Raw genomic sequence first — 24,023 nt, 5'->3', positions numbered from 1 at the left:
TGGGGTTATTTTTTAAAGAAAGAAGCTGGGAAGTTAATACCCCCAAATTATTTTTTCCATAATATGTCCACAAAATTAGGCCTCTTAGGTACTCCATTACCTCATAAATACCTGGGGCTCCTTGTGAGGCAGAAACATGTTTGAGAAAATTGGACAAAAAAGGAACTTCTAATAGAGCAGCCAAGTAGTTTTAGCTAATATTGACAATTTCTAGGCTCTAAGACAATGCAATTATCAATCAAGAAAAGAAGAGTACAACAATGTGAAGGCAATCCTGTGTATTAGCTTTATTTCAAAGAGATAAGCCAAAGTACTAAGAGCATTAAATACCTTTTTAGAAAAGCAGTCACATAGGCTACTTTTTAAACTAATATTTTTTATTCTTCTCTTCTTCCGTTACAAATACAACTCCCTATAAAAAGTTAGCAAATATCAGAGGTCAAATCTTACAAATTAACCAATTAAAACAGTGAAAGACACAGGTCAATAGGTCACTCTGAGGTTTAAAATTAAAGTCTGGGTAACCGATAGGTCACTGGCAGATGCCAGGCAAGCTCTGACCCTTCAGAGAACATTGTGATTATAGGAGGCTAGAAAAGGACTATTGTTTGGTGACTTTAAGCCTGGGGCATATAGTTAACAGTGCGGTGATTTGGGGCTTTCCTGTTTGGCAGCTGATTGGGGTAGTTTTTACAGCTATGCCACGGCGGATTAGAACCTTTAATATAAAAGAGCTACTTGCCCTTCTCTCCCCAGTACAAAAGTTGATAACTTCACTAGCAACATCGAAGTCACTTACAACAATGAGCTTTGCCAGAAAACAGGGCAAAGTACGCCGTATGAAGTGATCAATTAAGTACTTCAGTATAGCTTATGAGAAAGAACAGAGGAAGGAGGTTTGGGCTGGGGAAATGAGTCTCAGGAAAAGTGAGTAGTTTTCAAAATCAGTGTCCATATACTATAAAACTTATCAAAAGTGTGATACTCCTGTTAGTAATTTCGAGGTTTTTAGTAAAGGGTGGGAGAAATCATTTGTCAAAATAATCTTTTTGCTTTCACTGTTCCTAGAGTTCTGGTGTAAAATTTGAGGCAAGTCATTTAATCTCCCTAAGGCTCCATTTCTCCATCTGTAAAATGGAGATTAAATCTTGCTCACAGGATTATTTAGAGGATCAAGTAAAATAATGTTTGGCAAGACACCTGGTCCACAGCCTGGGACAATGAAGGCACTTTTTAAGATCACAGTCTCCTGGCTCTACTCACTATCCTACTTTCCACAAAACATTCTGCACCTTCAAGTAACTGCCTGCGGCACTACTTGCATCAGAATCACCTGTTGCGTCTGTTAAAAGTGTAGCTGAGACCCGTCCCAAACCTACAGACTCAGAATATCTTGGGGGACAAACCAGGATCCTGCACTGTGACCAGCTCCCAGGTAATTCTTTTTTTTTCTTTTTTTAAGGGAACGCTATTTATTTATTTATTTATTTTGGCTGTGTTGGGTCTTCGTTTCTGTGAGAGGGCTTTCTCTAGTTGTGGTGAGCGGGGGCCGCTCTTCATCGCGGTGCGCGGGCCTCTCACTGTCACGGCCTCTCTTGTTGCGGAGCACCGGCTCCAGACGCGCAGGCTCAGTAATTGTGGGTCACAGGCTTAGTTTCTCCGCGGCATGTGGGATCTTCCCAGATCAGGGCTCGAACCCGTGTCCCCTGCATTGGCAGGCAGATTCTCAACCACTGCGCCACCAGGGAAGCCCCCCAGGTAATTCTTAAATATTCTAAATTTGACCATCATTGGCACTATGTGATCCCGCTTTCTGTAAGTTCGGAGTGACTTAATTACTTCCTAACATAAATTTTGGTTTTGTTCTGCAATTGTTTGTGTGATATTTAGCTTCTGAAGTCTGTGCAGTGAAGAAAACAACTGATCTAAATGTCCCTGCTGTGGCAAACTGTCCTGGAGACAGAAAAGGGAGACAATGACTCAAAAATACAGATGCTACCAGCAGGTGAAGATTTATAAAGTGCTAATCTGACGGGGGTGAGCTCAGCCCAACTGTCCGGCTATTTGGAGCTGGTCAGCAGAACTGGGAGAGCTGTGCTTCTCTGGGCCGCCCAGCCTGGAGGTGCCACCCTGGTTATGACACCCCTGAGTCAACAGGTAACTACTCCTGCCTCCAGTTATCTAACCCAGTCCACCCCCACCGGGTAAGAGTGTAACCAATTCACCACTATTTGCTGCCGAGAAAAGCGGCCCCATGTCTTTTAGAATCTAATTGTGCACTACACGCCCTGGCTTCCAGTCTCCCAAAATCACATCTATTGCGGTCTTTCAAATAAGGAAGACAACATTTCCTTTTGTGATTTTGGCTAGAGGTCCATTCCTAAGCCCAGCTCTCCCACCATCCCAAAAAAGTATATAACTTTTCTTGAGATGCTATCCCAGCCTACATGTTACACAACAATTTACCCTAATAATCTAGTAGGGAAAAAATAGCCCTCTTGGACTTCCCTGGTGGCGCAGTGGTTAAGAATCCGCTTGCCAATGCGGGGGACACGGGTTCAAGCCCTGGTCCAGGAAGATCCCACATGCCGCGGAGAAACTAAGCCAGTGCGCCACAACTACTGGGCCTGCGCTCTAGAGCCCGCGAGCCGCAACTACTGAAGCCTGCGCACCTAGAGCCCGTGCTCCATAACATGAGAAGCCACTGCAATGAGAAGCCCGCGCACCGCAACGAAGAGCAGCCTCCGCTTGCCACAACTAGAGAAAGCCCACACGCAGCAACGAAGATCCAACGCAGCCAAAAATGAATAAATAAATAAATTATTTTAAAAAAATAGCTCTCTTTACGAATATCTTCCTATCATGTTCATCTACTTACAATCAAAATCCAGTTCTACTTTTGTCTGGAATGTCAACTGAATCTGCAGACTATGCAGTAGCCTGAACACTCAAGAACAAAGAATTTGGCTAACTGCAGAGTAAGTTCTAATAGTCATTTCCCCTTTCAGTATTTCTGGGAGATATACTTATCAAATCAAAAAAAAGTAATTACTGAAAAACTTCACGGCAATGAGCTGTTCAGATATTAACTGATAAGACATTTAACTATAGTAAAAATAGCGTACTGGGTTTGGATTGGGGGAAATGTGTGCTTAAATAAGAAATATAATGTTAGTTTGGCATTTCATGTTTTGCTATATGATTTCATATTAACACTTAAGAAAATATATTTGGCACATTATATTTTGTTCATTTCTTAGCGCATATTACTGCACTGGGAAAAAAGAAAGCCTCGTGATTTAGTGACAGTCTTAGCTTAGTTACCCACCTGGGCTCTTTTTATTTTGGCATTCAATCTCTTTTGCACCGAAGTTTCTTGCAAAAGTCGGATTTCAAAATTAAAACAATTTAATCAAGTATGACATACGTTCACAATCCCCGTGTATGTTTTTTTTGGTGATCTTAACAATAAGTAACCAACCCTCCCCCAGTCTGCCCAAGATTAACAGGTTTCCCAAAACACAGGAATTGCGGTGCTAAAACCAGGAAAGTCGCAGGCAAGTTGGGACAGTTGGTTACCCTATCATAACATCACCAGTTTGTGTGTGTCTCTGCGTGTGTCTGTGTCTGTGTCTCTCGGTGTGTGTGACTCCCTCATTTAGGTAATCCAACCTTTGATTACCTATGCTACAAGGAGATATGAATGATAAAGCCACTGATAATGCAATACTTTTGCTGAGACAACTCTCCACAAAAATCTTTTAAAATCAGAGTGGCTGGAACTTCCCTGGTGGTGCAGTGGTTAAGGATCCACCTTCCAATGCAAGGGACACGGGTTCGAGCCCTGGTCCGGGAAGATCCCACATGCCGCGGAGCAACTAAGCCCATGCACCACAACTACTGAGCCTGCGCTCTAGAGCCCGTGAGCTACAACTACTGAGCCCGTGCACCAGAACTACTGAAGCCTGTGCACCTAGAGCCCGCAAGCCACAACTACTGAGCCCACGTGCCACAACTACTGAAGCCTGCGTGCCTAGAGCCCACGCGCCACAACTACTGAAGCCCGCGCGCCTAGAGCCCGCGCTCCGCAACAAGAAGCCACCGCAATGAGAAGCCCGTGCACCGCAACGAAGAGCAGCCCCCACTCGCCACAACTAGAGAAATCCCGTGCGCAGCAACGAAGACCCAATGCAGCCAAAAATAAATAAATAAATTTATTTATTTATTAAAAAAAAAATCAGAGTGGCTAACAAATAGTAAAAGTGAGAGACAGAAGTTTATAAACATAGTTTCTCTTTATTTATCATGCCGAACTTCTTAGGGAGGTAGTAATGGGTAAGGAAAAAGCCCATAGTAAGAAGGTTAAAAAAAAGTAAAGGGAAAAAAATCTATTTTCATAAGTAAGATTAAATATTTATTTTAATGCAGAAAAAATGTTACTTAAATATTAGCTTGAAAGAATTTGCTCCTTCAAGTTAACTCGTTTTACTCTTGGTACCAATAAGATCGAATGAAAGTGGCAAAGTTCACGGAGAAAAAGATTCTGAACCTTAAAACTAATTTTTTGAAAATAGTTCTTCATTGTTACTTTTAAAATTAATTTCAACTTGAATTTGATAATGATGGAAGAGACAGTTTTGGTTTTTTTTAAACCTTTCACATTTTCTGATAATATTTTTCTTTTTTCTTTCTAAAACATCTTGAAATTGAAGCTAGGTACATTTAAGTAATCCTTCAAAGTTTTCTCAATCTGCACATTTTTAGGTAAAAGTAATAGTAATTACTAGTTAGAATACATTTACCTAAATATAAATGAACCCAAGAAGTTGTGTGGGTTTTTTGCTACATGATATTTAAAGAACACAGACTTCCTTAAAAAACATTCTTTTCTTGTCATCCTTTTGTTCTGAAGATGCGTACCATGCATTAATTTGTTTTCCTTAGAGAAACACTATACTTCAAATTGAGAAAGCTGTAAAATTCTTTACCAAGTTTCTAAAGAAACACACCTTCCATTTAGTAAAACTGGTGTCAGAAACAGCCTTGGAGAACCATAAAAATTGCAAAACAGAAATGACGGACAAAATGTTTATAATCTGAAATAATTTGTTTAAAATTAAACACATTATAGAAATACATCATTCGTAAGTTTCTTTCATGTAGCTATTGACAGGTTAAGGCACACTTGCTCACCTGTGTATGTGTTCTGACAATTTTTGTACTAATCTTAACAAATTAATGTGTACAAATCTTTGTATGTTTTAAACAATAGACATTTTCTCTAAATATTCAGCTAAATCTACTTTTGCTCCATCAAAATGTAGATAACTTTCCAGATTTTTTTTTTCTTGGCCACGCCATGTGGCATGCAGGATCTTAGTTCCCCAACCAGGGATTGAAGCCAGGGCCCCTGCAGTGGAAGCGCTGTGGAGTCCTAACCACTGGACTTCCAGGGGATTCCCCTTTCTAGATTTTTTTTTAAAATACCTATAATGTTAGGAGCAAATCTCAGGGTTCATCTAAAAATAATGATCACATCTTAACACTTAAGTTGCATTTTTGGTTAACTAGTGCTTTCATATAGATGATCTCACCTTACTCCTTGACCACCCTGAGACGAAGCAGGACATGTGTTAACAATTTTATGGCAGATGAGAAAAAAACTGCCTGTAGTGTTTATATGCTACAGGAAAAGAACAGGGATAGTAGATGAACTGAACTGTATTTTAAATGCTGAACAGAGGAGAGGGGAGAGGTTGTTAAGTGAAAAGGAGAAAAAAAACAGAAAGGTTCATGATGGATATAAACACTGTAGGAAGGACGATAGGAAAGCTTGAAAAAGAAACATATCCTGTTGCCAGTCCTCCAGCTGCCATACAATTAGTTAAAGGAGGAAGAAAAGGGAGAAGGTCCTGCCAACGCTAAGCTGCTAATACTTCAGACCCAAAGAGAAAGAGCTAACCTGTCATCAGCCTCTTTAATAAACACATTCAGATGAGAATAAATTCAAATGAAAGATAAAAATAATACACGCAAAAAATAATAATAATAATAATACACACACATATAATGTATCTACCAAAATATTTATAATATAGAAAAATACTTACGAAACTAATAAAGCAGATACAAAAGTGAATAGACAGTATGACATGATATAAAACAAACTATACAGAAAAGGAATTAGAAGGAAACACAGTAAAATATTTACAGCTGTGGTCCTCGGAAAGCTGGACTATGGGATATATATTTTACTATCTATTCATTTTCCAAAAGTGAGTAGAAAACCTTTAGTAAGTATAATTTAAATATGTGTCATTTAGTTTTGCACTGTGTTTTTGTACTTGCATCTCAGTTACCGGAGGGGTGGGTGGGGATATTAGCGGAGAGCACCTGGTCTGGGAGCCAGGGTTCTACTTTTGGTTTTGCCACTAATGAGCTCTGTGACTTTGGTCACATCATTTATCTTCACTCAGTCCTGGCTTCATCATTTGTGAAATGAAGAGGCTGGATAAGGTGACCTCTTCAAGCTCTAACAAGTATTTAACTGAGGAGGAAAGTAAGGGAATAGTGATGCAGCTGTGTTTATTGTTTATATATTCAAATTGAGGAGCTATTAAAATTCTAAACATCAAGTGGTGTAAGGAGATAATAAAATTAAAACCATGAATTTACTAATAATCTTGATGGGAACACTACAATAGATACCTTCAGCCATTTAATGAACTAGGATTTTTCATAAAGTCCATCCGTCTTTCTCAGAAGTTTATAACATCAATTATTACCTTAAGAAAGACCATCCTATCCTTGCTAATATTTAAAATTCAGGGCTGACATTTTAAAAATAATACCTTTAAAGGTCTTTATTTTTTGCAAGAGATGTGAAAACAATCATATTCTATTTAGGAGAGTATACATAGGGCTGGGTGTGGATAAGACACAGACCAAAGGGGAAGATTTAACCCCCTAGTTTTAGGTCTTCAGAACTGAACTCAATGCAATTTGCCACAGCTCTTAGGATACCGGCCCAGGACTTTTCGGGCCACTGTGGCTAACTGACAAGATGTCTAGTCCCCCGAGGCACCCTGCAGGGAAGGGACACGACTGCTCTGAGCCCTGCTGTGCCCACGCCCGAGACGCACTGCTCCTGGTACCACACGGCTTCTCTCCGCTCCGTCAGGACGACCACCACGTATACGATTTCTAAAACACAACATTTCTTCCACTAAGAGCCGCATAACTGAAGATGTTTCTAGAAACTGAATTACACATGTGACGTCACAAGACCAAACAGACCATGATTACCTCAAACCCCGGTGTGCCCGGCCGCTGCTCCACGTCCCCGCGCACACTTGGCGGGCGCAGCTAGACTCACCTTGTCCTTGCAGGGCCTCTGGCAGTTCTGCGCGGCACACACAGCGTTCTCGTCGTCAGACTCCTCCGCTCCTGACCAGTCATACTTGGAGGGGATGTCCAGCACCTTCTTCTCTCTCTTCTTCTCCGAGCTCTCCTTCACAAGTTCAACTTTGGCTGCGGCAGCCTTCTCCTTCTTTTTCTTCCTCTCTTCTTCTTTTGCTAGTTTCTTGGCCAGTTTGTTCAGCTCCTTTGATTTTTCTGCACTTAATTTTAATTTCTTCTTTTTAGGTTTATCCATTTTCTTCAGCTCCTTGGACTTCTGCTTTCCTTCACCAAAAAGCTGTTCTACTTTTTCTAGCTTCCGTTTCCGTTTCTTCTCTGAAGAGTCCTTTCCTTTTATTTTTAATGGTTTCTCTTCCATGCTGTCATCCTTCAAAAGTATAAAAATAGAAACAATTTTTATTTTTTTATTTTTTTTATTTATTTTTTTTTTTAGAAACAATTTTAAAGCAAGACATTTAAAAATTGTTTTATTCTCTTACATGAGGTATCAGGAATAGGCAATTTCATAGAGACAGGAAGTAGAATATGAGTTACCGGGGCTGGGGGGAGGGAAATGGGATTTATTATTTAATGGGTATAGAGTTTCTGTTAGGAATAATTTTAAAGTTCTGGAAATGGATAGTGGTAATAGTTGTATAATATTATAAATGTAATTAAAACAACTGAATTGTATACTTAAAAACAGTTGAAATGATAAATTTTATGTTGTGTACATTATACCACAATAAATATTCTGAAGATATTTTAAGAAGGCAAATATAATATTCAAAGAAGATAACAGTAGAAAATAATGGCAAGCCCTAAATAAAATATCTGACTTATTTTTAGCTTATCAGAGGGAAAAAAAGGCAAAAAAAAGTGTCTGCATATATTAATTTAGTCTGTAGCGCCTCTACGTAACTGAGATGAAAACATACCTAGAAAGCTAAATGTATACTAAATAATTATGTAATAACTCTTTGGGTCTCCACTTACCAGTACTAAAGTTCTTTATTAACTCAATAAATCCTTGGTGGTTAAGAAGTTATCAAAACTGTCAGCAAAACACAAAGTTTTATCCATGATCTCATTACAAAGGGTATGTAGTGACTTTCACAAGAAAACAGTTGCTGTCACGAAGCAAAAACACTTGCCTTTTTTTTTCAACTGTCTAATATTGTTGCTATTTATATGCCAAGGTAGTAAACGTTAAAGATTTTAATAGTAAAAGTGTGTCTAGTAACAGAAAGAACAAGGGGTAAGGTAGAAAAATATTGAAAAACGTAAGCTTGATAATTACTTAAGAAATAACACTTGAGAATTTATTTTCCCACAGATTTGATACTGGAATATCTTTGACAGGAACCTCAGAATCTGCAGATTCGTAAAGAACACTGGGTCACAAGTGTCTTAAGTCTATCACATCTTGAATAAGATATTTAACTTCTCAACACTTTGTGTTTCCTTATATGTAAAATAAAGATCAGATGAGATAACGGATGTGAAGAAAATGCTCTGCGACTGGAAAATACTATCTAAGTTAGGCGCCCTCAATCTGACTTCCAAACCAGAGACAAACCACAGTGCACCAGGCGTACCCGTGTCAACTGCTGCTGGCAGTGTACCTTCCGCCTCATGGAAACAGTCATGGAAAAGAATAATGAAAAGGATAATGGCATCTAATGCCAGAGAGAGAAGCCAGGTCTCTGTTTTTACTCCACATGTGACCTCAGGCAAGTTTCTACATCTCTGACCCTTACTTTCTTCACAGGTAGAATGAGCTAAATACTCGCCATGTCTATCCTTTCCCCCTCCCCCTCAGGATTATGGTGAGGATGAATGAGATCGTGGATAGAACAACATGTATAAACTAGAAACTGTGTGATTTATAATTGTATAAAAGTGTGTAAATTGTATAAATGTATGTGGACTTCCCCTCCCACCCACTCCACTTCTATTTAACCATTCCCTTGCTTCCTGTTTTCAACCACTATATTGTCCCCTGCCTAACTTTTGGGCCTTTCACCAGTGTGAGTCTGGGCTAAGGAAGTTGTTCTCAACTTGTGAATTACAGTACCTCCCTTTCTTTTCGGCAGAAATGGCCTTTTTAAAAACTGAATATTACATAGAATCTCAATAAAGAAAACCACAAAGCAGAACTACTTTGGGTTAATGAGAAAGTAGGACAATCACAGTACTACCCACCCAGCCACCCCTTGCAGCAATTTGTGGTACCTCCAAGGAACTTGGACATTCTAACTGGTTTTAAAACCACTGTAAGTAAGCTTCAAATCCATACCTCCATGATATGCAGGAATCTGTCTTCAGAGGGTGGGTGTGTGGCCTGCAAAATCCGCCATATGTGCTGAGTCTCATCCAGAGACACCTCCAGGAGATCTCCAACCATCATAAGATCTTCCAGCTGGGCTTTAGCTCCAGGCGATAACTCTAGCACCGGAGGCTCCAAACTGCGGGGCACCAGAGGGCTCTTCCGAGGTTGCTTCCTAGGGGTGCTAGAACCTTTCCCCAAAAACATAAGACAAAAAAAATGAAAACTATTGAAAAAATGTAACGTTTTGAAAGTAAATATTTAGAGGAATGGTTCCTCCTCCTCCAGCACTTAATTTCGAAGTTTGAGTTCACTGCATCAGTATGAAAGTGAAAATAAAATTTTTTAAAATACAGAACAGAAAGACCTAGAATTCTAATGACCACTCTAAAAAACTGGTTTAGAGTAAAAAAACAGGTTCCTTATTGATTCTTTACCTTGCGACTGGAGGGGAAGGGGAATGGGAGAGAATCTCCTACCCCATGCTCTCTCTGTTTCAGAGAATACCAAAAGATTAAGCATATAACTGCCCCATATGAATAATACCTGCTTAACAAACAGCAATAATATGCTGTTCCATAAAATCCTGAATTTTACTGTGAAGAGAGAAATACTCTCCTTCTTCCAGAGGTGTGACCTAAAGCAGTCTGACTTATTTTCACTAGGGACAAAGAAAGTGAACATAATAGAGAAATTATTTACCAAGGGATGAAAAACTAACAAAGCTTTCCAAAACCAGAACGAATATTCTTAAAAAACAGCAAGTTCCTCAACAACCGGTAATAAACAAATAGAGGATAAATAACTACCTATCAGGGATTTGATAAAAATAAAATGGGACTAGAATGGGACCAGATGGCCTCTAAAGTCCTTCTAATTAGGATTCAATAATTCTATGGAAATTTTCAGGTTATGACCTAATGACAGAAAAATGCAAACAGAGACTGGCTTTTCCAAAGTTGCATTTTTTCAGGTTCTATCACATTTCACTGCCAGGATTTGTACTGAAAGAGAGATTCAGTATGGTTTCAGGCTTCTCTTCTCCATACCGCTACCAAGGGCCGTAATACCTTGAGAACAGCTCTTAGAAGCAGACGAATAAGCATGCTCAGCACAGAAGGAGGGCGCCGTCCACATGTGCGTGACCACCTCCTCGGACTTGATGGGAATCTCTTCATCACAAAAAAGGCTGGGCTCCAGACTGCTGGAGGACTTCACACTGGCTGTGTCCTGTAGAAGAAACGAAGCAGGTATGGAGAATTAGAAACAACTTATCCCGTGACAAGAATCTAAATACAGGCTTTCAGGTTAAAGTTTCTAATATAACACAGTATATATTATTAAAAAAATAAATAAAAGATCTTAAAATTAAATATATGGTATTTAGTAAGACAGAAAATGTCCATTGGGGAAAAAAACAGAAATCACCACACTTTCAAGCCAAAAGGGAAAGAGTAAAGCTCAAAAGTAATCCTCAGAGATAATAAACATACAAGAAAATTACGATTATGTAATCAACTTTCTACAGTCTACAACTCATAAAAACTCCTGTAGCCACAAGTTAAGGAACTTTGACCCTTTAAGAAAAAATAAAATGGACTTAGGAGGGGAATAAAGGTTTAGATGTGACATCTTAAGGACACAAATTATTTAATCCTCTCTAAAGGTTTTCAAACCTAGATGCTTACCAACTGCTCTTAATATAATAAAGAGCCTGACAGTATTCGAGCTATACAATTCTGACAAGTCTAATTAGGGCTCAGACAATCCTCCCCTGTAGTGAGGGGAGAATAACCCACAAGTACAGCTTCAACGGTCACAGTGCAATCAGGGAGACAGAAATCACAAGAAGTTCAACAAGGAGAATTTAATAAAGTGAACTCATTAAATGTATATTAAAGTCTTGAAAAGGCAAAACAGAAACACCAAAGTAACACTAAGATAACTGCAAGAAAAGAGTTGCCATCTCTAAGGGTTGAGGTAACAGAGAAAAGAAGTGGGGTTATTAGAACCAAGAAGCTCAGAGAAGGGGCCTGCAGAGTTGGGACCCAGACCTCTGAGGAGGAAGTGCTGGTTCTGCTATCTCTAATAGAACACGATGTGGCTGGCTTCTGGAGTGTGTAAAAAACATCAACTAAAAATTGGAACCAGTTGCCACTGCCAGGGTAAAAAAACAAAAACAAAAATCAAACAAAACCCCCCAAAAAACGAAAAACAATTGTACTTCAATGATGACAGGAATGGAGAATAAAACAGGGGAAGGATCAACTCCCTTCTCACTGTGCAGGCCTTTTAATTTTCTCTAATGCCCTTTGTTGGCGGGGGGAGGGGGAGGGCAGCAGGCAAAGGATAAATGTGTAGAGCTGGGGTTGGCAAACTACAGCCTGCGGGCCAAACCCAGTTGGCTGCCTATTTTTTTGTTTGGAATGTGAGCTAAGAATAGTTTTTACATTTTTAAAGAGTTGTTATTTAAAAAAAAAAAAAAAGGAGAAGGTGTAACAGAGACCAAATATGGCTTGCAAAGCGCAAAATATTTACTTTACGTTATATATCTATAGAATATCACTACATATAATGTATGCTAATATATACATATATTACTTTACAGAAAAAGTTTACCAAGCCCTGGTGTAGAGTCCCAGACCTACCATCACCAACCAGAGTATAAATGAGTAGCTTAGGAGACGAGAGACAACAGCTCAATGACTAATGCAACACCTGATTTTCTTTGCAGGGTGCATGAGAGGAAGGTCTATTGTTATCACGAGCCTATCCTTAATTAAACAGGATACTTACAAGGTTTCATAAGAAGATTCTGGAAGACAGTGTCACTCACTGAGAATTTAGGAACAGCGCAGTTCATGTAAGTCTTATTTCCTATTGAAGAATTTAAGTCTTAAAAGGCAACAGATAGGAGAGTACTTTAGTACTCGCCTACTGCAGTCCCCAGATGCGTCATCTCACTGACTGCAACGTTTTTTTTCTAACCTTGACTCTACTCATTTCATCGTAACTCATGCAGGAAACTTTCTGTTAAGCTTCCAAACTAGGAAGGAAAGTGATCAGAAAATAATGTTTGAGGACTTCCCTGGTGGCACAGTGGTTAAGAATCCGCTTGCCAATGCAGGGGACACGGGTTTGAGCCCTCGTCCAGGAAGATCCCACATGCCACGGAGCAACTAAGCCCATGAGCCACAAGTACTCAGCCTGCACTCTAGAGCCCGTGCCACAACTACTGAAACCCGCACGCCTAGAGCCTGTGCTCCGCAACAAAGAGAAGCCACCACAATGAGAAGCCCATGCACCGCAACGAAGAGTAGCCCCCGCTCGCTGCAACTAGAGAAAGCCCGCATGCAGCAACGAAGACCCAACGCAGCCATAAATAAATAAACAGATAGATAGATACATAGAAAATAATGATGGAAAGTAAAAATAGGTAAAAATAAATTTAAAAAAAAAATTACTTCCCCAGGGTGAAGTATGAAATATGAAGAAGTACTCATTGACTTTGGTAAGTTAAAGAGGCACTGTTAGCCCCAGAGCAATCACTGAAAAAAATAAAAAGGGGTATAGGTAAGAAGCCAATAAAGGAAATAAAATGAAACCTTAAAAAAATTGTCGGGACTTCCGTGGTGGCGCAGTGGTTAAGAATCCGCCTGCCAATGCAGGGGACACAGGTTTGAGCCCTGTTCTGGGAAGATCCCACATACTGCGGAGCAGCTAAGCCCGTGCACCACAACTACCGAGCCCATGAGCCACAACTACTAGCCCGCATGCCACAACTACTGAAGCCTTTGCGCCTAGAGCCTGTGCTCCGCAACAAAGAGAAACCACTGCAATGAGAAGCCCGTGCACCACAACAAACAGCAGCCCCCGCTCACCCCAACTAGAGAAAGCCCGCGTGCAGCGACGAAGACCAAATGCAGCCAAAAATAAATAAATAAATAAAATTGTCAATTAACCCAAAAGAAGGCAGGAAAAAGCAACAGAGGAACAAGAACAGAAAAAAATGAAAAATAAAGATGGTCAACTTAAATTCAACCATGTCAACAATTACATTAAATGTAAATGAACACCCCCAATTAAAAGACAGAGATTGTAATACTGCCTAAAAACCAAGATTTAACTATATATTTTACAAACGCATATATATGCAGAATGACACACCAAAAAGAACCCTACCACATGTGCTGTCTACAAAAGATACATTTTAAGTATAAAGACACAGATAGGCTGAAGGTAAAACAACTGATAACAGCAAGCTTAAACAAATTACTCTTCCTAAGAAGGAAAATTACAGTTCAGTCCCACTAATGGCAAATATGCAAGAAAGGAGGAATGGCTTCTCAGTGAGAAATGTGTTTCACACACAGATCTGTCACTGCACCTTATCTGATATTAGCAGGACTAAAGTCGCAGACAAAATCTACTCTATAGTAAGTCCCCTACATACAAACAAGTTCTGTTCCGAGAGCACCTTCCTAAGTCCAATTTGTTCGTAAGTCCAACAAAGTTAGCCTAGGTACCCAACTAACACAATCGGCTACATAGTACTGTACTGTAATAGGTTTATAACACTTTTCACACAAATACATAAAAAACAAACACACACACAAAAATTTTTAATCTTACAGTACCTTTTTATTTTTTTATTTTTTTTATTTTTTTTAATTTTATTTATTTTATTTATTTATTTTTGGCTGCGTTGGGTCTTCGTTGCTGCGCGCAGGCCCTCTCCAGTTGCGGCGAGCGGGGGCCACCCTTTGTTGCGGTGCCCGTGCTTCTCACTGCGGTGGCTTCTCTTGTTGCAGAGCACGGGCTCTAGGCACGTGGGCTTCAGTAGTTGTGGTGCGTGGGCTCAGTAGTTGTGGCACATGGGCTTAAGTTGCTCCGCGGCATGTGGGATCTTCCCGGAACAGGGCTCGAACCCGTGTCCCCTGCATTGGCAGGCGGATTCTTAACCACTGCGCCACCAGGGAAGTCCCCTACAGTACCTTTTTAAAATACAGTACCTTGAGAAGTACAGTAGTACCAGCTTTTATGCTTGCTTCTGGACATCCTGGGCTTGAAATAAAGATACTGTACTACTGTACTCTATACAGTACTATACAGTAAAGTACACAAAAGCACAACCACTTGTAGATCCCACATGCCGCAGAGCAACTAAGCCCACCCATGCGCGGGCTTAGCTGTCACACACGTGACAATGTATGCCACACACGTGAACAAACTTAGGTGACTGGATATGCAAATGCATGTTCACATCTTTCAAAGTTTGCAACTTGAAGGTTCGTATATAGGGGACTTACTGTATTTCCACCAAAGCTCAAGCCACCCAAGTATTAACAAGCATAGAGAGGAAAAAAAAATGAAAGAATCCAACTGCTTAACTTGCCTTTCTGTAAATTCAGCAATTACCAGGATAAAAAAAGAACTTCCTGGGAGATAATACCTACTACTATTTTATACCCTCCTTTCTGGTGTGTAATTCTACACATGTATGAATTTGAAAAATATAAACTGTAATATGGACAGACAGTTCCAGTAAAGGTAAACACTATGCCTTAAAAGGAAATAATCATATGAATATCTGAAAGGTTATCCCAGACACAATCACAAAACGTCTGTGACAGACTTTGTTTCATTAAATATATATTTTCCTAACTAACGAGTTTCTTGAATTGCTGGCTCAGATTATTTTAGTGATCACAGGGTATCACATGCAAAATGAAGTAATCAAACAATGCAAAGCACAAACTGTTTTAAACATTTCAATGCTATGATAACTAAGATCAAATGACTGATTTTATTTTTCTTTATAATTACTTACTCTTCTTCCTAAACCAGCAGGGGCTCTTCATCCTAGCAAAGATATTAAATTTGAACTATTTTAAGGATGATTTCATGGTCACAAGCAGGGGCGATCATATAAAAGGGAAAAATCACCAAGCCAACTGCAAATAAACTGGCAAGTAAGATTTTCATTACACAATCGGTGCTTACGCTATAGGAAAATCCTCAAGAGTATAATTTTTTTAGTGCAAAGACACCACCGTCAAGGTAAATTTGACCTTGAATTACCATGTCTTGCCACCATTCTTCCACTGTCCTAAGCTGTCAAATACACTGCTAACATTATAAAATCCATAATCTTATTTTTCTACCTTGCCAACACCCTCTCCTCAGACTGTAAGCTAAGACCCCCATATATATTTTGCAAACAAAGGACTACTCCATACAACAGTATCAACCACTGCTTTGATCCCTAGCCCTGAAATCATGTAATACTTGTGATGTTTTGTTTTCACAGGTTACCAATCTGCCTCCAAGCAGAGTCCATCCTGTTTAGCATTTCTAGAGTACTGGTTGATACCTAATGTGCTAGAAAGATAACCACCCAGGTACTGAGGGCCTCTAAGCCACGGCAAACAGGCAGTTCTAGTGCTGGCTAACTTATATGTGGAGTGGGCAGCATTCCCTTTCAGCTGCTCCTGGTCATTCTACCAACTTTATAAATAAAGATGGTCATTAACCACAAGGATAACAAGGTGCTTAGGAACCTTATTATTATTATTTTTTTAATTAATTAATTAATTAATTTTATTTTTGGCTGCGTTGGGTCTTCGTTGCTGTGCGCGGGCTTTCTCTAGTTGCTGCAAGCGGGGGCTACTCTTTCTTGCCGTGTGCAGGCTTCTCATTGCAGTGGCTTCTCTTTGTTGCAGAGCACGGGCCCTGGAGCATGCAGGCTTCAGTAGTTGTGGCACGTGGGCTCAGTAGTTGTGGCTCACGGGCTCTAGAGCACAGGCTCAGTAGTTGTGGCACACGGGCTTAGTTGCTCCACAACATGTAGGATCTTCCCGGACCAGGGCTCGAACCCGTGTCCCCTGCACTGGCAGGTGGATTCTTAACCACTGCGCCACCAGGGAAGTCACTCAGAACCTTATTTTAAATGCTAATTCAAATTTCAACTTTTCTCAAGTCTTTAATTCATGTAATTTTTAAAAATTCCCTCATTAAAGCATCCCCTTGATCCATTTTTATCTTGAGTAAAACATTTTCCAGCGGGTAATTTACAAGCATCTATGATGGATGGTTTAACTTTATATCCCAGGAGTTCTAATGCTGATGGTATTCATGCTCTAAGAATGAGCTTACCTAGTATGCTGAAAAGACAAAGGAAAAGACAGTGAACAGACTGGGAAAAGAATGCACCCTAGTTTTTTCATACATCAGAGTACGAACTCCCCGGTTACAGGCATAGATGCTAAACATTAGCTCAACAAAGAATAATACAAAACAGATCAAGAGATTAACTGTAAGCTGGCAGAGTGTCTGCCTAGATCATGATGTTATTACTAGACAAAAGACAAAGGTCTTGGGCCTGACACAAAACAACAATAAAAGGCCAAAAGGATCCAACACAAAACCTTGCCAAAACCTTCCCTTCATCCCAGTGTGGTGTCATTATCAAAACAATCATATTGAGGGCAAATACTTCGTTCTAACTGTGACTGTAACTCCACAAATTCGAACCATGGGCCCAAGTATAACCCATCCCTGAATATGACATGCTGTCTAGCACCATTCAGATAGGAGATCAGAGAAAAAGACTCGAAGCAAAGCTAGAATGGGATTCTTAAAACTACAGAGACTTTAACAACCCAAAGGAAAAAACAATGAAATCAGCCACGAAAGTTTTCAATAACTTAAATGTATAATTTTTCTAGTCCCTCTAAGCCACAGGGGGTTACAAGGTGAGGAAAATAAATACAGATTTTTTTAAATACCATCCTTTAAAAAAAAAATTGAGTTTCATCAATCTATATTTTTTTCGGAGCACTGAAAAACTGCTATCACCATAATCTCAGGATAGATAGATGACTAGCTTTCTCTTCCACTTTCAGGCTTCAGACACCAGCGTTGAACAGCTTTTTTAACAAACTCAGCGATCGAGTACGCAGGCACGCAGCCTGGCCCTGTGATTACCTTCGTGTCGTAGCCGTACGCCTCCCGAATGTCCGCGTCGGAGTCTGTCTCTTCATCATCATAGTCCACCGTTTGCCGAGGGGAAGAAGATACGCTGCTCGCCACCCGGTTAAAGGCAGACTGCTGGAAACTAGGTAAGTGTCCCTAAACAACAAGCAATCCCAAGGTGAGCAGAGAGACACACTAAAAAAACATGAGTAATTAATGTATGCTTAAGACCACCACAACGTAACAAACTTGCAAACTGGCTAACAGAATTCAACACTTAGTACAGATCAAATTGTTTGATTATAACGCTAAGGTCCACCCGAATGATATTTCCAGGTAATACTTCACTGAAACATCCTTACGTATATACCCAAAGAAAATCCTATGCGTGTACATGCAAAGAGGAAATTATGCGTAATACAGTTGCTGGCAACTTACTGTTATTTTCCTAATCTACTGGTAAGATAGATTTGATTTACTACTTACACACTGACAAATATTATCCCATGAAACAGGAAAAAAAAGGAAATTCTAAACTTGCCTGTAAGTCTGGATTGGCAGCGGCTTTTTGGAGCTCTGCGCTGATGATCTTTTCAGTTTTCTCCCGAGCTGCCTGCTCCACCATCCGCTGGCTCAACACAGAGAGCTTGGCCAGGGCAGAGGACAGCTCACCTGTGGCCAGGGCTTGCCGGGCCCTGTCCTGCCAACTCATTGCACGTTCTGTCAGACACTGAAGAGCCTCTCCTTCAGGCAGCCGTACAGGCAACTTCTGAAGGGATACCAGGAGGGACAGAATAGTCTCTAGCCTCGGTCTTCGAGACCGCATACAGAGAGGGCAAAGGAATTTTACTTCTTTAGCCTGCCAGCTAGACCCTTTCTTCTGGGAACTTGACTTAGGAAGAGGAACACAGCTGTTATGAAACCAGTCTTTGCAGAGCTCACACTGGAGCATAAACCCACTCGCTGTCTTGCGGCAAATGCAAAATTTTACTTCTTCTATGCGGTCTACCATTGTCATCTTTGCTAGGTTGGCTGCTCTGAGGGAATGCATGGCTTCAATCTCTTTTTGCTCCCGTTCTTTGAAAACTGCCACCTGTGTACAACAAACATTTAATTGAAGGGAGTCACTGCAAAATACTCCAAAAGTACCAAATCTTCAAGGCAAAGGGATCACCTCCATGTTGTATCCTCACGGGGACAGAGTACTGTCTATTTTTTTTTTTTTTTTTTTTTTTTTTGGTCACACTGCACAGCATGTCGGATCTTAGTTCCCCGACCAGGGATCGAACCCGCCCCCCTGCACTGGATACACAGAGTCTTAACCACTGGACCGCCAGGGAAGTCCAAAGCATTGTCCTTTTTTAAAAAAAAAATCAATAATTTCTTAAAATTTGGGGCAGCATGACAGTTTCTGTGCAAACATTCCTCATCTGCAGAATTCACAAGCATTCACAACTCACATCAGTAGAGTACTTTTTAATCCTTCTATAGGGTGCAGTAGAAAGACGGTAGGCCTTGAAATCAAGCAGCCTTGCTATGAGGCCTGGCTCTTGCACTTAATAGACTCCTGATCCGGGTTACAAGTTTTCTGAATCTCAGTTTTCCGAAAAATGAGAATACTACTAACCTCTTTTTGCTGTTTTAAGGATTAAATAACATATGGAAGTGCCTAACTTGGTGCCTGGCACAAGATAAACATTCAATCAATACTGACTCCTCATCCCCTTGTAATTCATTCTCTGGGGGAAAATTAGATACAAATCAATTTTTATTTCTTTCTGGGACTTTCCAACTTATGTAGAAGAAGAATAACAAAGCCTGATGACTAATTATAACAAGGTTTTATGTAACTCATTTCAAAAAAGTATATAAAAACAAAATTTAATTATTATGAATATTGTCAAGGCATTTTCTTTTTAAACTCTGGTAGCTTTGAAGCAATTCTGAAATAATTTCCAGTGCTATTTTTCTGGCAAGACTAACTTATTAGGCAGGCTCTCTAACAAGAAATTATTTCCATCGGCCTCAAAACAGGATCATTTGTAGGCAGAAAGAGCCATATGAAGTCACTTAGTATATGCGATTCACTACTACTACATATTGCCCAAACTCATTTTATTTTCTACTTCCTCAGTCTCCTTGTAATTGTAACATATTCTTCCTACTCTCCAATAAAACCCATAATTTTAATTAGCTACAAACATCTTATTGCGCACTCACTATACTACTGAATGCTACTAAAAGAGGTAGACACTGCAAATAGCAGCTGCTGTCAGTCAGCTGGTATAAGTCCTTTGAAAAGCACAATAGCACTAAGCACCAAATGCTCTGAAATTTTAGCCCAGTAATCCCATTCCTAAGAGTCAAGTGTAGGAAAATGATTTGAAAAAAGGAAAAGGCTATACAAAGAAGTTCACTTTGCTATTATCCGTAACAGCAAACACCTAGCAACAACAAAAATGGTCAATATCAGAAAAGTGTTCAGCAAATTATGGATAATTCGATGGAATATTAGATGACTATTAAAATAACAATAAAGAAGAGAGATGGAAAAGACAATGTTAGGGAGAGAGAACAGTAAACTTTTTATATACTTTGATTCCAAATATTAAAAAAGATGTGAAATATGTATAACCATAAAGCCAAAGATAAAGTACACAAAACTAAAAATAGTTAAGAACATAAAAAACAGTGATTCTGCTAATATCTTCACAGAATTCTGTATTCACCAAGCAAATTCAAGATGCACTACATAATTTCTTACCACTGTGGCTGTATCTCTGGTTTCCTCCAATCCCTCCTCCAGATCACTCAGAGGTTCAAGGTCCAGATCCTTTTCTTTTTCTTTTTCTATTAGTTCTTTTACTTTTTTCCTTCTATTTTTTCCACTCCCATAAATACCGATGTCAGTTCGGGGACTAAGCACCTACAAAAATAAAACCAAATATGGAGCTCTGGTTTAAAAAAAAAAATCTCAAAACTGAAAATAATAAAATGAACCATTTACTGACCACTCACATGTCCTAGACACATTCTTATGAACTTCATATGCATTATCTTATTCAAAACTCCCAACAAGCCTCTGAAGTAGGTGGTATTATCGGCACTGTACAAACGAGGGAAACCAGTTCAGAAAGGCAACAGCTTGCCCACAGACACAGGGTTAGCACTAGGAAGCCAGTCCTCAAACATGAAAATATCTTACTCCAAAGTAAGTAAGTAATGCTCTTAACTACTATGTTCAACTGTTCAACATGAAAAGGGTAATGAGTATTGAAATTTGTTTTTCTCGCTATTCACAATAGCCAAGACATGGAAGCAACCTAAGTGTCCATCAACAGGAATGGGTGAAGAAGATGTGGTACATATATACAATGGAATATTACTCAGCCATAAAAAAGAATGAAATAATGCCATTTGCTGCAACACGGATGGACCTAGAGATTATCATACTAAGTGAAGAAAGACAGAGAAAGACAAATATTATGATATCACGTCTATGTGGAATCTAAAAAAATGATACAAATGAACTTATTTACAAGACAGACACAGACTCACAAACATAGAAGACAAACCTATGGTTACCAAAGGGAAAAGTTGCGGGGAGGGATAAATTAGGAGCTTGGGATTAACAGATACTACTACCTATATATAAAATAGATAAACAACAAGGTCCTACTGTACAGCACAGGGAACTATATTCAGCATCTTGTAATAACCTATAATGGAAAAGAATCTGAAAAAGAATATATACTTGTGGGACTTCCCTGGTGGCGCAGTGGTTAAGAATCTGCCTGCCAATGCAGGGGACACAGGTTTGATTCCTGGTCTGGGAAGATCCCACATGCCGCAGAGCAACTAAGCCCGTGCGCCACAACTACTGAGCCTGCACTCTAGAGCCCACGAGCCACAACTACTGAGCCCATGAGCCACAACTACTGAAGTCTGCGTGCCTAGAGCCTGTGCTCCGCAACAAGAGAAGCCACCGCAATGAGAAGCCAGCACACCACAGTGAAGAGTAGTCCCCGCTCGCCACAACTAGAGAAAACCCCGCACGCAGCAACGAAGACCCAGTGCAGCCATCAATCAATCAATAAATTTAGAATATATATGTATAACTGAATCACTTTGCTATACACCAGAAACTAACACAACATTGTAAATCAACTATACTTCAATTAAAAAAGATTTTTTTTTTAATTTGTGCCTCTGAGAAATAAGATCTTTCAGTGACAGGGTCCATTATAACAGCAGAGATAAGATCAGGCTGACTTCTTTTTCTAGACATAGTATTAGATGAAGTGGAAACAAGTCTGCCCAAGGCTCCAGATTACTGGTCAACATCTGATATTAGCCAAAAAGGAATCACCTGTGTAACCATGACCAGATAAACTGAAAACAACCCTCACGTCAGGTATTAAATCAGCAACTTCTGATGAGGGTGCTGAAGTGCACGCACATAAAGTAAACCGCCCCTCACCTGGAGCAACGTGTGGCTGGAATTCTTCTTAAGAAAGGTCCTCCCAGTCCGTTCTCTCCAGGCCCGTGCTGCCGCCACTTGTGACTCCACCTGGGGCAAGGCATCAAGACGCACAGGGAGAGGGCGGCCTTTAGCAGATAAGCTTTCCAGCTGCTCCAAGTAAGCATAATTGCTGCCACTCTGGAGAACAAAGGGCATCCTTACACAATTTGCAATCTCTTAGGAAGTCTGGCAATATATTGTTGGTAGACCTCACAAAGACTTTAGCGTTGATTTTTTCATTAAATATTATTCTTTGAACCTAACTGTATCAATATCTCTTGAATTAATAGAGCCTTCCAACGTCCTTTAAAAAAAGTTTGCATAAATTCACATTGTCAAAGATTTTTGTTTTATTAATTAACAAGGGACCCAGTAAGATGTAAAAACTAGTTCAAAGGACAATCTAAAAACAAACATATATAAATGCAATTAGGAATGAGGAAAGGAATTTGCTAGTAGATGGAAACAGGTATTTAATATCATACCGGTCAATGGAATCATCTTTTCTACAGTGTGGAAAATCATTTGTTCCTTACAAATTTAATTGCTTTTCTACAGACTAATTCATTCACATTACTATCATTTTTAAACAATTGAGAGAGTTGTAAAATAGCTTGGTCAAAGAAAGTCTAAGGCATACACTCCTAGAATCAAATAATCCTGGATGGTTCGCCAAACAACATCCACCGTTCTACAGAAAGGACATCAGTAATCTCCTCTGCCTGTTTCAAAGTCTTTCACAATTTTTCCAACTACTACAGAGCAGTATTTTAGTTCTGATAACCACCTCCATTTTATGTCCTACAAACACAAACAAGAATGGATATTTTCCTTCTAAGTCACAATGTTTCAATATTTCCACGTAATGAAGTAATTATTGTTTTTCGAATTTATACTGCTTTAAATTTACTAAATAATTGAACCATTACAGGAAGTGAGGGTCAACGAGTAATCCATTCCAGGGACTTGGCAAGAATATCAGAAGTAGTAGGTTGGCAGCCTGTAGACAATAATTCAGCGTGACACCTCAGAGTGCATCAATCCCCCAGCAGACAGAACACATAACCTTTCCTATAAGAAACTGCGTATATCCCTGTAACATTCATCACTACTCAGAAGCTATGAAGGAAAGGCATAGTGTTTCGTGCTAAACTGACATTCCAATAGTTACTTCCCACGTATTAACTGACATATTTGCCTATATATCCATTTTAGAAGTTACAATGAAACAGAAAGACCAGAAACTTAAGTCCAATTTTTAAAAAGAATAACGAGAAGGTTCTAGCCATAAGAGATATTATAATGGTATCATTAAATCACTATGGTACTAGGATAAGAATAGACAGAGAAGAGAATAATTGAAAGAGAAAAGAAAGCTCAGATACAGATAGGCTCAAGAAATATCATATTTACTACTACCCCCTTTTGTGCCCAACTACAGCCATCTGACTATAGAGTACCTTCTGGCTAAGCCCAGACATAGACAGCCTCTCCCAGGTGATGTACCCTAAAGGGCAGCAGAAGCTGTCCACTCTCTTAGAGCTGACAAGCCAGTCCTCCCACTGAAGGGAAGAGCTTGGTGAGGAACAGTCCTCTATAATCACACAGGAAAACCATGACAGCTACCTCTACTTGCAGGCTCGGTCCTTCAATCACAAGCAGCCAACTAAGGATTACCAGTCATCTGAGAACAACCAACTGCCTGAAAGAGGCCGAAGATGAAACAAACAGAGGAGCTGTCCTGATGGGAACAGGCAATTTTAAAACACAGAACAGAAAGAGTAGCAGTTAAGCAGGTCT

The 24,023-nt window shown here is 39.7% G+C and overlaps 1 protein-coding gene across 6 annotated transcripts in view; it reads right to left on the bottom strand.

Annotated features, from left to right (window-relative positions):
• The window catches only part of KDM5A (lysine demethylase 5A), an 87,054-nt gene that overhangs the window by 10,474 nt on the left and 52,557 nt on the right, over positions 1-24,023 (bottom strand). For 3 of the 6 annotated variants that reach the window (XM_036864816.1, XM_036864814.1, XM_036864812.1), the window contains 7 exons: positions 22,182-22,361; positions 20,466-20,627; positions 18,243-18,794; positions 17,714-17,857; positions 10,798-10,957; positions 9,698-9,918; positions 7,376-7,786 (listed from right to left, as the gene is read on the bottom strand). In XM_036864816.1, the coding sequence (XP_036720711.1) occupies positions 7,376-7,786; positions 9,698-9,918; positions 10,798-10,957; positions 17,714-17,857; positions 18,243-18,794; positions 20,466-20,627; positions 22,182-22,361 (1,830 nt within the window). Of the gene's footprint in view, positions 1-7,375; positions 7,787-9,697; positions 9,919-10,797; positions 10,958-16,703; positions 16,891-17,713; positions 17,858-18,242; positions 18,795-20,465; positions 20,628-22,181; positions 22,362-24,023 lie in introns of those variants that run through there. The other 3 variants (XM_036864813.1, XM_036864817.1, XM_036864818.1) reach the window with 3 other exon arrangements.

This window comes from Balaenoptera musculus, chromosome 10, assembly GCF_009873245.2.
Source record: "Balaenoptera musculus isolate JJ_BM4_2016_0621 chromosome 10, mBalMus1.pri.v3, whole genome shotgun sequence".
In the NCBI taxonomy this organism is placed as follows: domain Eukaryota; kingdom Metazoa; phylum Chordata; class Mammalia; order Artiodactyla; family Balaenopteridae; genus Balaenoptera; species Balaenoptera musculus.
Note: the sequence above shows the minus strand (reverse complement) of the source record. Positions and strands in the feature narration are given on the sequence as shown.